We start from the raw sequence: 13,873 nt of genomic DNA on the forward strand, positions 1-13,873 counted from the left end.
AATATTGTCCGATTTGCATTTCTTGTTAAAATTGTTTAACTAATACTAGAACGAACAGTATTTTAACGAAATTTTTAAGTGTCCAAGTTCTGCATAAAGATCGCAACAAGAGAAAACATTTTAAAACTTAACATGATGAATAAAATTGATACCAAAATACACCTTGGAAGGAACGTGTTTCCACAATAATGGTTTACGCCTTCCACAAAAGAAAATTGCAAACAAAACCTAACAAGTTCGTTTAAATTCGTTTCGAAAGTCACCGCTTTTACTCGCTTTTAGAAACAAAATGATGGCAGTTGGACTACTCTGTTTCTATATATAGTAGGGTGGGGAAGATGGGACACAATCGTGTTTTAAACAATTAACAACGGTCAGTGGGAGTCGTGGGCATATAGTTTTATAATTCTTTGAATTTTCTTTGTTTACTACCAAATAGGGCGAGAAAATAGAGTTAAAAGGTGACCCGTCTTCCCCCACCCTAATGTATATGGTCTAACCCGGAGTCCGTGTATACTGGTCTCTGGTCTAACCGTCTTTTTTTGGTGAGAAAAACGATATCTCACAAACAATCAAATTTGCGATCAAAAGCGATAAATTTAAACTGCCATTAACTGTCTGATCAAATCGAGCCAGTGACCTCTTTACTTAATTACAGCTTCCGAGAAATAATCTCTTTGTGTGAAAAATAGGTTGCGTTTTATAATCGCGCGTCTATTGTACTTTTGTTGTTCTAATTTTTTGAAACGTCAATTTCTTATGTCTGGTTTGAAACGTCAAATTCTTATGTCTGCAGTGTAGATACAAAAGACTTTTGCAATTTGCGAGGATCTTTACTGTTTGTTGGTTTATGTTTTTGTATTTGGTCTATTAGGTGATTTATATAAAATAAATTATTATAAAATAAATATTAGTATGATTTATATTATAAGTGAAAAATAAGTTAATATTTATAAATAAACTATAATTAAGCAATTCTTTAAAAACCACTTTGTTTTGTTGCAAAATTTAAAAAAAAACCTTTGTAATATTCCGCCCAAATTATTAAATGTCACTGCGGTGGTTAGCATGTTAAAATCTCAATTGGCGCGAAAAGAAAAAGTTCGCGGCAATCGGGCGTTTTTTGTGACGTACAATAATAAGCGCCTAACATTCCCGCCGGCCAATTCGACGCGGGGCATCTGGTGAACGTTTTATGTCGTGGGCGTGCAGCCTGTAGCAATAAATGAAGTCATTTACACGTGTAAGGATGTATTAGTGGGGTATATATTTGATCTGGTCGGTATTTCGATTCATTAGTTCAGTTTTAATTTCTGCATGTTACTTAGTACGCGCGTATAGTTATGTTTTTGTAGTATAGAATCGAGAACCTAAATTACAGTTAACGGATAGATTTATGTTGAAATGGACGCGGTATTAAATGCAATTAAAGTTTAAGAGTTATTTAATCGAATTTATTTTCGTTTAAAGTATTCGTTAATCTTTGCTACTGTAATTAAAGAGACAATTATAACGGTTGATAAATGATAATACTTGCGGAAAAATTTAAGTAGTTATGTAAACTGGGCATATGCATTGTTTTTGCTTTAACTATTTTTATTTCCATAGAAACTTTAGGTTTTGTTTTTTTAATTTTTTACCAATTTTGGATTTTTTTGCTAACAAGTTTGCTAAAAAGTGCCCAGTCATCAAAATGTCGTGCCGAGTCACAAGAAGTGGGAAAAAATACGTCACGTCAGATTCTATTCGTCGTAAAGAGAAAGCAAGAGAGAGTCAGTCAGCTCTCTCAAAAACTGCGAGAAAAAGGCTCGGACTCTGGACGAGCGGCGTGGAAGAGAGTTCGCTAACCGAGGAATCGGTTTTAGAAGAAATTTTTCAACTTTCTCCAGTTTCTCCCGTCAAAAGATGCCGGGAAAATGTAAAACCATCAACTGCTCTTTGCAGAGGTATCTTATCGCCTCTTAAAGCTCTCTCTCTTCGATCCCCGGAGCAAAAGAAGTCCTTAGATCCTGTATTTACCATCAAATCCTCTGCTCTTCAGAACAGACTCAACTCTGTCCTCTTGGATCGGAAATTTGATTTTCTTATTCCAAAACTACCGCTAAAAACCTCTGCAGAGATAAAGACATCGTCGAAACCTCAAAAATCTTCTCCCAAAAGAGCAATTTCAGCTCCGAAAACAGAGGTTACATCTCCAAATAAAAAGAAGAAACAAGATAATGAAGAAAATGAGGAAAACACACCTCCAGTTCGATCTCCAAAAAAATCGCCGAAAAAAGTTCCCCAATTTGGCACCCGCGTTGTTTTACGAGAGTTACAAAACGTCCCGGTTCAGAAACCCCTTAGTGATGTCATAATCAACACCCCAACACCAGTTCAAGAAAATCTTGAAATTATTTCGACGTCTGTAAAAACGCCTCGAACACAAAAAGCGAAAAAACTTGACAAAAGTAAGCTTTCAGTGTTGCCATTTATTTTTGGAATTTTCTTTCAGTGTTCTCAAAATTTAGAATAACGTTTATTTATTTTTTAATCTGTATTAATTTTTAGTTGTAAACAAACAATTTTGTACGAAAGCGAGGTCCTAATGTACAATATTTTAACAAAAACAAAAAGAAACTGAAACAATATTAGCTCAAATAAAAATTTTGCAATGATATTACCACACTGTACCAATATTTTAATTGATCTCTTCAAAATAAACATTCTAACCAAGAAGTAGAAACTTTTGTTAACATTACCATTTACTTTGTTAAATTCATAAAAAAAACTTTGATTTTACTTACTATTATTTATAAAAAATAAAATTATTTAAAAAAAAGAATTTATCAGAATATTAAATTGAACATTTCAGCTGCCGTTTTCAACTCAGTAAAGAACGCTTTACACAACGCTGCTCCGAAGCGCTTGATTGGTCGAGAATCCGAACTTAAGAAAATTGAAGATTTTATCGAAGATTTGGTGGAAACGAAAAAGTCTGGAAGTCTTTATATTTCCGGAGCACCAGGGACTGGGAAGAGTGCTTGTCTCTCGCAAGCTTTGTCTGATCCAAAGGTGAGATTTACCTTGACAGTGAGCATGAGGTGTATGAGTACACCATGTGTGTCTGGTGTATAAGAAGACATCCATGTTATAACTCGACAGCAAGCATGAGGCGTATGAATACACCATGTGTGTCTGGTGTATAATAAAACACCATTATAACCCGACAGTGAGCATGAGGTGTATGAATACAGCATGTGTCTCTGATGTATAAAAAGACACCCATGTCATAACTTGACAGTGAGCATGCATATATGTATACACCAAGAAAACACGCATGGTATAGCTCGACAGCGGGAATGAGGTCTTACACGATATCCTGTCTGACTTCCTGACTGTTCTATTCCCCCAGGACAAATATGCAGCATTTTTCACAAGATTAGGAAACTGTAATCCATTATATGGGTCATGCCATGTAATTGGGACAAGCTGTCTGGCTACATTCATTATACTATGATTAATGGCTGGGAAATTCTATTTTTGTTGAGTTAGTGTTTGTTATTGAGAATTAAAAGTATAAACCAATTAATACCCCAATTTAAGTTAAGTTGTATTCGACCGACACTTTAGTATTTTCTACAGCTAGTTTTACAAAGTGTCGACAAAACAATAACCTTGAATTGGTTGCACCACTTTTCACAGGTGTTTATATAAGTTCAGTTGTATTTGACCAACACTTCAGTATTTTAAAAAGTGGTGCAACCAAATAAAAAGTATTGTTTTGTTGACACTTTGTAAAAATACCTGTTAAAAATACTAAATTGTCGGTCCAATAACACTAAAATTCTATAAACACCTGTGAAAAGTGGTGCAACCAATTTAGGGTTATTGTTTGTTGACACTTTGTAAAATTAGCTGTCAAAATACTAAAGTGGTCATTTACAACGTAACTTATATAAACCTTTTAAACGTATAGTTTTATTGTATTTTAATTTAAATTCCTTTTGAAACTCAGGTGACATCGAAACTAGCTCAATCGATTTCCATCAATTGTATGTCAGTACGCACGGCATCACAAATATACCAACAAATTGCAACGGAAATGGGGGCTAACAGTAAGGAGTCAAAATCTGCACGAACAGCGCTCAAATTTATTGAAAATGATCTTACAACGCGAGAATCTATGATGTAAGTTTGTTTATGTAATTTTTTTTAATATTTTGTATTTTTGCAATTTGTGTTTTCGGGAATTTTGTTTTTTTTTCAAAATTTTTTTGTTTCAAATTTTTTTCTTTCAATTGATTTGATTTTTGTTATTATTTTTAGATAGAATAAGTAACATTTTCTAAATTTTTTCTGTTGTATTTTAAACATGTTTTTTAGGCATGGTAGCTACGTCTGCACAATTGCCAAAAAACATAAATTAAAAAAAAGTCTAACTGTAATTTGTAAAAATAATATGTAATTGCTACCAAGTGTACTGTGAGTGTGAAAACTGAAAAAGATCTTCTAAAAATTGATTTTAAAAAGAACAATATTTTGTCTGCTGTTTTTTTTTAATGAAATAATTTAACAATAGCCTATTACATAACCTTTGTTTGTTCTATTTTTTCTTTTTTATTTCAATTCATTGTTTTTCAAAACTTTCATTTATTTTAATTTAGTTTTCTTCTGAATATTTTCTATTAAATTTTACTAAATGTTTAATTGCACAATTTTTTTTATTTTTTTAAATTTTTTTTTCTAATTTTTTGGGTATTTAATTTTTTTTAGCTTACTCCTCTTGGATGAGATGGACCAGCTTGACAGCCGTAATCATGAAGTTCTTTACACAATGTTTGGATGGTCAGCTCTTCCTAATTCCAAGGTCATTCTGATCGGGATCGCCAACTCTCTAGATCTGACCGACCGTATTTTACCGAGGTAAATTTTTAATTTTTTTAAAATTCATTAAAAATTTGTTAAAAATGCTAGAATCCAGATGTATATTAAAACTACTGGGTAACTAATAATAAATTCCCTGAATCTGGTCCTAAACAAGTGCTTTCTACCGAGGTGAATTTTAAATTCTCGTTTTTCTCACTTTTGTTAACAAATTTCAGTTTATGGATAGAATTCTTTTTTTTTTTTTTTTTTTTTTTTTTTTTTTAATTAAACGTCTGTAATAAATCCATAAATCTGGTCCCCATCTAGTGCTCATAATGTGGGACGATTCTCGTAACGAAATAACACTCCGAATTCAGTGCCAGGAAATATGTAACAAAAAAAAGTCCAACGAATAGTTTACTAAAAGAAATATATAAATATATTATATTGGGGTGGGGGAAGATGGGACACCTGTTCATTTATTTTTCGTTTCATTTGATAGTAAACGAAACGAAATTTAAAGAGTTATAAAACCAATAAACCGTATCCTCTCGACTCTTATAGACCATTGTTAATTGTTTAAAACACCATCAGGATATTTGGATATTTTTTATAGTTTTCGTTCTTTTCGTTTTATTTAATAATCTTTTTTTTTAAATGCACTTTATTCCTATTTGAACTTTTAAATTAAAAATTACTCTAATTTTTCCCATGCAGGCATCGCGTGGCCACGATGACATCAAGGTAGTCGACGCAATGGCCGTTCAATTTTGCGCTCGTAAAATCGCTGCCACATCCGGAGACGCTCGTAAAGCGCTCGACGTTTGTCGTAGGGCTGTCGAACTCGTAGAAACTAATTCTCTCGGCAACACTGCTGGTGAGTTTTTAACTGGCAACACTAAATTTTTGTTATCAGGCAACACAATTTTTTCCTAACACAATTTTTTTTTGACTGGCAACACTATATTATTCTTATTTATCTGGTCACACAATTTATCCGGAAAAAAAAACTTTCTTTTCACAGTTTTTGCCTGGAAACACAAAATTTTAGCTTTTTGACTGGAAACACTACATTAATGGTATCTTTCTGGTCACACCACATAAAATTTCATTCGGTAACACAGAAAATTTGCTGTGAATATTCTGTTATTTTATAAATTTTATACCAATTAAAGCCAAACTGTTTTCAAAATTTTCCTAAATATTTTTTTAAGACTACTTGTTTATTCATTTTATGTCTGGCAACTCTTTTTCTTTCAATATCTTTCCTGACTGGCAACACTGGAAATTAAGACCCAAATATTTCCAAACAAAAACTTTTTTTCGGAAGCAAAAATAAAATGTAAAATTGTATTTATTTATAATAATTGTACTTGTTATAATTGGAACCAAATATTAGTAATAAAAATTACTTTTTTCAGAATCAACAACAAAAGTCGGAATTCGACAAATCTCTTCAGTGATGGACGGAGTTTATGGCAATGTTTACTCGTCACATGGTGGTGCTACAGAGGCGGACGATGCGTTTCCGTTACAACAAAAGTTGGTCGTGTGTTCGTTGCTACTACTGTGCAAGAAAACGAAAAGTTACGAGGCTCCTTTGGGAAAGGTACGGTCACTGTTGTGTTTTGATGTAATAATTAGGTTTTTATTATTTGACAGTGAGCATGAGGTGTATGAATACACCATGTGTGTCTGGTGTATAAAAAGACACCCATGTTATAACTCGACAGTGAGCATGAGGTGTATGACTAGTGACTACACCATGTGTGTCTGGTGTATAAGAAGACACCCATGTTATAACTCGACAACGAACATAAAATAAAATAACATTATTTTTTATTACAGCTTAGAGAAACATACACTACAATATGCAAGGACAGACAAGTATCTGCAGTAAGTCAATCAGAATTTCATTCCCTATGCGACCTTGTTGAAGCCAGAGGACTTGTTTCATTACGTCGACATAAACAGCCACGTCTTGCAAAGGTATTTATTGTTAGTGTAAATAAACGAAATATTTTTATTTTATATTATTATTTCAAAGGCTTTTGGTGATTGGTTTACAATTTAGCTTGTGTTTACTTTATATAAGTTAAGTTGTATTTGACCGACACTTCCGTATTTTTGACAGCTAGTTTTACTAAGTGTCAAAAATAGTAACCTTGAATTGGTTGCACCACTTTTAACGGGCGTACAGTTAACTTATAATAGGCATGAAACAGAATTGGCTTCATGTGATTTAGAGTCCCAGTTTTCAGGCCTAAACGGATTTTACCCTGCTGTTAGGTGTCTATACAAACAAGCAGAGCCAAAGTATATTGAATTCACCACATTAATCAATGAGGTTTCCTAGGTTTGACAAATATGAGTGTAACTGTATTTTAGCAATGTCACCGTAAATTTTAGCAATTTCGGCCAAATTTGGCATCACTTTATTAATTTATCAGAAAATAAAAAAAATGCACATTTAAAAAAAAAAAATTTTTCAGATCAAGTTAAATGTTGATGAAAAAGAAATCGAATTTGCTTTAAAAGGAAAAGCACTTTTATCTTCCATTCTCCAACGAGGAATTTCGAAGTAATGTCTATTTATCTTTTATTGTTTTATGACGCATGTACTGCCATTATGACGTAATACTGCCGTATTTTTACGCAAGAATTTTTATCGAAAAACTGCCGATTTGTTTTGTTTTTAGTTCGTTTTTTTATGCCTTTAATGCGGAATAATAAATGCTTTTACCTCATGCTCACTGTCTAGTTATAACATGGGTGTCTTCTTATACACCAGACACACATGGTGTATTCATACACCTCATGCTCACTGTTGAGTTATAACACGGGTGTCTTCTTATACACCAGACACACATGGTGTATTCATACACCTCATGCTCCCTGTCGAGTTATAAAATGGGTGTCTTCTAATACACCAGACAGACATGGTGTATTCATACACCTCATGCTCACTGTCTAGTTATAACATGGGTGTCTTCTTATACACCAAACACACATGGTGTATTCATACACCTCATGCTCCCTGTCGAGTTATAAAATGGGTGTCTTCTAATACACCAGACAGACATGGTGTATTCATACACCTCATGCTCACTGTCTAGTTATAACATGGGTGTCTTCTTATACACCAAACACACATGGTGTATTCATACACCTCATGCTCACTGTCGAGTTATAACATGGGTGTCTTCTTATACACCAGACACACATGGTGTATTCATACACCTCATGCTCACTGTCGAGTTATAACATGGGTGTCTTCTTATACACCGGACACACACGATGTATTCATACACCTCATGCTCACTGTCGAGTTATAACATGGGTGTCTTCTTATACACCAAACACACATGGTGTATTCATACACCTCATGCTCCCTGTCGAGTTATAAAATGGGTGTCTTCTAATACACCAGACAGACATGGTGTATTCATACACCTCATGCTCACTGTCGAGTTATAACATGGGTGTCTTCTTATACACCAAACACACATGATGTATTCATACACCTCATGCTCACTGTCAAGTTATAACATGGGTGTCTTCTTATACACCAGACACACATGGTGTATTCATACACCTCATGCTCACTGTCAAGTTATAACATGGGTGTCTTCTTATAAACCAGACACGCATGGTGTATTCATACACCTCATGCTCACTGTCGAGTTATAACATGGGTGTCTTCTTATACACCAGACACACATGGTGTATTCATACACCTCATGCTCACTGTCAAGTTATAACATAGATGTCTTGTACACCAGACACGCATGGTGTTTTCATACACCTCATGCTCACTGTCGAGTTATAACATGGGTGTCTTCTTATACACCAGACACGCATGGTGTATTCATACACCTCATACTCACTGTCGAGTTATAACATGGGTGTCTTCTTGTACACCAGACACACATGGTGTATTCATACACCTCATGCTCACTGTCGAGTTATAACATGGGTGTCTTCTTATACACCAGACACGCATGGTGTATTCATACACCTCATGCTCACTGTCGAGTTATAACATGGGTGTCTTCTTATACACCAGACACACATGGTGTATTCATACACCTCATGCTCACTGTCGAGTTATAACATGGGTGTCTTCTTATACACCAGACACACATGGTGTATTCATACACCTCATGCTCACTGTCTAGTTATAACATGGGTGTCTTCCTATACACCAGACAGACATGGTGTATTCATACACCTCATGCTCACTGTCGAGTTATAACATGGGTATCTTCTTATACATCAGACACACATGGTGTATTCATACACCTCATGTTCGCTGTCGAGTTATAACAGTATTATTAAAATGATATTATTGCGAATTAGTACATAACGAGTTAAAAGTAATAAATGAATTTATCCTGGCATGCTGGGGAACGACGCTCGTTACAACACGGGTGTTCTGTTTCATACTACATCTCGTGTTCGCTAAAAAGTTAACACGTAACGTTACCACGTAAAATGTAAAAAAGGACAACTCATTGGTGACCACTGGGTTGGAGAAATTGCGGTTAAGTGTTTTGCCCAAGGACACACGCCCACAATGGTAGCAGCATCGAGTCTCAAATGGCGTGCTGAGTTTTTCGTTTACTCTCTGACGTATTAGGTAAAGTCCCCTTCCCGTCTACCAATTTCGATCTAATTGGTTCTTTGTGTCAAAGAAACCGCGGGAGATGTCCCATTGTTACGTACCGAGCCGTGTATTGTGACGTCGCTCTTTCCAATCGAGCGAGCGAGCGACCAAATTTTCTCACTGTAATTTGAACGGCCGATTCGAATTGAGTTAGAAGCCTAAAAGTTAGCGTCAAAAACAGCCAGTTTAATGTACATTTCCTCTCGGGTATAGTAACGTAGATCAAGTGAATTAAAACAGCAAATAAAAGAGAATTAACAGCAAAATGTCAGTCGTTAAAATCTATATCCAAATATGCTGATTGTGTTTTAAACAGTTAACAACGGTCTATGAGAGTCGTGAGGATATGGTTTTATAATTCTTTGAATGTTCTTAGTTTACTACCAAAATGGACGAGAAAGTAAAAAAGTTGTCTTATCTTCCCCACCCTATTATAAGCATTGTTTTGTGAAATGAGATTCGTTTTGAAAACAGAATAAAGAAATTCCGTAGCGTTCATGCAAACAGAGCGAAGCAAATTATTAACTACAGCATGTTTGACCTTACAGTGTTGCCAGACCTTAAGTTTATAACGTTTTGGGTGTAGGGTATATTAAAACTGTGCATCACTGTGCGTTTGTTTACCTAGTGGTTATTATATGAGCTTTTCGCTTTGTTGGTTGATGTTGTCAAGGGCCCTTATAGTTTTGTAGGAAGGAGTGAATGTAGTATGTCAATTATATTTATGATTTGAGTGATATGTTTTGGTAAGGTATAACAAAATGCAAGTATACCTAAAAGTCATTGGTTTTCGTTAAGTAAAGAAATTGTACGGTAAAAGTCTTAGAGTTTATGAAAAAGATTATTTGTAGTTTTTAACCATGTTGTAATATAGTAGGTTGGGGTAAGATGGCACTTGTTTCATTCCATTTTCTCGTCACAATTAGTAGTAAAAAGTAATTACAGAATTATATAACTGTGTTTCCTGTATATAACTGTGGACTCTAAAATAGCGTTGTTAATTGTTAAAAACATCATATTGAAATGTAGGATTACGTGCTAACATTATCCATTGTACCCCACACGTTTATCTACATTATAATTCAAAACTGTTTGTAGTACCGAATTAGTGAATGTAACTTAGTGTGGGGGAAGACGGGACACTTTGTTCAAATAATATTCAATCCTTATCGTGTTTTAAATAATTAACACCGGGCAACGAGTCGGGAGGATACGATTTCATAATTATTTGAATGTTTTTTGTCTACCACTAAATGGGTAGAGAAAATAGAATTAAAAGGTGTCCTATCTTTCCCCATCCTACTATATGATATACGCTACAATCTAGTTTTTAATATATAGTGATAAAACTATAGTACTAAGTAGGTTATACTTATTTAAAACATAGGCTGTTGTCGTCTCCATATGCTTTTAAGAGCTGACGTATTTGTTTGGTTTTGTCATTTTTCAAATTCGTCTGAAGTGGTTTTGACGCTCGGTCGTTTAGTATGACGTTTTTTTATTCCGTATTGTGGGGTAAAATGGATATTGTAGCACTTAACATCTCATACTTACTGTTTTAACAATTAGCAACGCTATTTTAGGTCGTGAGGGTACGGTGAAATTCTATAAATATTCTTTGTTTGCTACCGAATAGGACGTGAAAAGACAATAAAACCATGGACCATTTTGCCCCACCCTACTATATACATTTCGGTTTAACAAATACAAACCATCTTTATTGACGTGAGAAGTTGAACCGAACGTTTAGAACAAAACGCCAACAAACAGTGCAAAGAACAAAGGCAGAAAAAGGCAGTTATTCATTCTGCTGTGACACGTTAAACTTTTAGCGCCTAGTCGAAAGAAATAGCTGGAAAATGGGAGTTAAAGTTAAGTTTCGTATACTGAGGTCCAATTGCTTATATTGTATTGGTAGTTAAAGTCAGGATATATGATATTTGTCCTCGGGGTGGGAAACCAAGAGATTTAATACACGGCTGTTCTAGACTAAGTTGATTTTATAGTATAGGGTGGAAAAAGGCAGGACACCTTTAGCACATAATGTCCAAATATCTAGATCGTGTTTTAAACAATTAACAACGGTCTATATGAGTCGTGAAGATATAGTTTTGTAATTCTTTGAATGTTATTTCTTTACTACAAAGTGGGACGAGAAACTAAATTAAAAATGTGTCCCATCTTACCTCACCCTACTATAAATAATTGTATGTGAAAAATTTTATTTATCTCTTGAGTACAGTTACGAAAATCATAAAAATGTAAACAGCTAAGAGAAAGAAGATAGCAGAAAAACCACAGTCGTTTGAAACACGCTACAGGCAAAAACTACTTGAGGAAAAGCAGTGTGTGGATTTTATATTGTATTGGTTTATCAGTATACACGATTATAACACATGATCTGACAGATTTATGCGGTAAGGGCTTACGTCTTATCGACCGATACAACAGTAATCGTTGCGCAAGAGCATTCAGTCGACACGATTACGCGTTTAGTTTCACAGGCGGTAATTTAAAGATATAATTACGGACGGTACAGCAGTTTTAAAGGACCAGAGAGAGAAATTATGTCATTAGAAACGATTTAGTTTCTTGAAATAGTAAAAGACTAGTTTCCATACGATTTTGTGTCGTATTTTATAAGCGACGTGTAGTTTTCATTAGTTAAAATTAAAAGAACTGTTACAGTGAGACATTCACGAGTTTCGGTACATTATGTTCACAATAGATTTTATAAACATATAGGGGGGGGGGGGGGAAGATGGGACACCTTTAGCACATAATATCCAAATATCGTGATCGTTTTTTAAACATTTAACAACGGTGCATGGGAGTTGTGAACATACAGTTTAATAATTCTTTGAATGTTTTTTGCTTGCTACCAAATTGGAAGAGAAAATAGAATTAACAGGTGTCCCATCTCCCCCCCGACATTTTATTTATCTAGTCGAATAATCGAATGCAATATAGCGTAGATCAAGTAAGTTAAAACAGTGAAGAAAAGGGAATTAGCAACAAAACGACTGTGTTAAAAGTAATACTTTGTTGGAAACTGCGTAATATAATAGCCAAGGTTTTACTTTGGTAGTTTTTACCGTAGCGTGTTTTAACGACTGTTGTTTTGCTGCTAATACCCTTCTCTTCGTTGTTTTAAATAACCGCATAGTCGTTACTGTACTTATATAGATGAACAAAACTCATGGTAATACCCGTTTATGAAACAAGTATATATAATATACACGTTTAAATACACAAAACTATTTTAAAGTACATTTTCAGGCTTCATTGGTTTTCTACGTAAACACAATCAACCATAAATAACTCATTGTCACGCCACGTGGGGTCGGCTATTAAATGAATGAAATTTATTCCGTTTCTTCGGTCACGATAACGAAGAACAAGTGTGTTTACTAAAGCGAAAACGAGTAGTAACGGTAAAATTGGAAATTTTATGCTGCCAATTCTTGGTTGGTTTTGATGAATGAATGTAACTTGTTTTATATTCGCGTGGTGGGGTAACGACAGTCGTTATAACACGGGTGTTTTGTTTCATTTACCTCGTACCCGCTTCACGTTACCACGTACGTAACTTATTTATTCTTGCATGGCAGGGCAACGACAGTTGTTGTAACACGGTTGTCCTGTTTCATACATTTCGTGCCCGCTTAGGAGTTACCACATAATTTAGAAAATATGGACTTTCATGTGCTAACGGTACCCATCTTACCCAAGTCAGATTTGGCTCATTACTTAATCCAATTTTAATGCCAGATTTAAAAAACTTAACGTTACAAAAAATTCCGTCGTACTTTTTGCTCGCTGTTACGTTAAGCACTTCAAAAACGAACAAAACGTGCGAAAGAACGACTTAAAACCTGTTTCTGTCCCAATATTGAATGGTACTCGTAAAAACCATTGAAACTGTTTGCGGTTCCCAGCGTCTGTGACGTCATAAAGTTAATTGTTACCCGTAGGTGCGTGGGTTGCGTCGGTGTATGAAGTATGTTGTCTTGAACAAAGTGTTAAGTTATATAAAGGCGGGGATCGGATATGACTAAATGAATAGATGTATAAATTGTTTATCTTTGCGTGACAGGGAGTAGTCGAATTTTATCAGACCGGTGATTTATACACCTGATGCTAGCTTACAAGTTACTAAGTATGTAACACAATAAATCGTAGCCACCACAGTGAGCCTTGAACCTGGGTGCCTTCAGTTACGAGACACACACTGTATCGTAGCCACCACAGTGAGCCTTGAACCTGGGAGCCTCCAGTTACGAGACACACACTGAATCGTAGCCACCACAGTGAGCCTTGAACCTGGGAGCCTCCAGTTACGAGGCACACACTGAATCG

At 35.0% G+C, this 13,873-nt stretch overlaps 1 protein-coding gene across 1 annotated transcript; it reads left to right on the top strand.

Annotated features, from left to right (window-relative positions):
- The first annotated feature begins 1,570 nt into the window (after positions 1-1,570).
- LOC149724306 (DNA replication factor CDC6-like) lies at positions 1,571-7,593 on the top strand. Its single transcript, XM_089893235.1, has 8 exons — positions 1,571-2,450; positions 2,855-3,054; positions 3,998-4,170; positions 4,756-4,905; positions 5,526-5,725; positions 6,270-6,457; positions 6,697-6,837; positions 7,341-7,593. Exons 1-8 carry the CDS (start codon positions 1,571-1,573, stop codon positions 7,431-7,433), a joined length of 2,025 nt encoding a protein of 674 aa, XP_089749361.1. The 3' UTR covers positions 7,434-7,593.
- Positions 7,594-13,873: the final 6,280 nt, after the last annotated feature.

The sequence above is a fragment of the Ciona robusta genome, unplaced genomic scaffold (assembly GCF_009617815.1).
Source record: "Ciona robusta unplaced genomic scaffold, ASM961781v2 AP042737.1".
Classification (NCBI taxonomy): domain Eukaryota; kingdom Metazoa; phylum Chordata; class Ascidiacea; order Phlebobranchia; family Cionidae; genus Ciona; species Ciona robusta.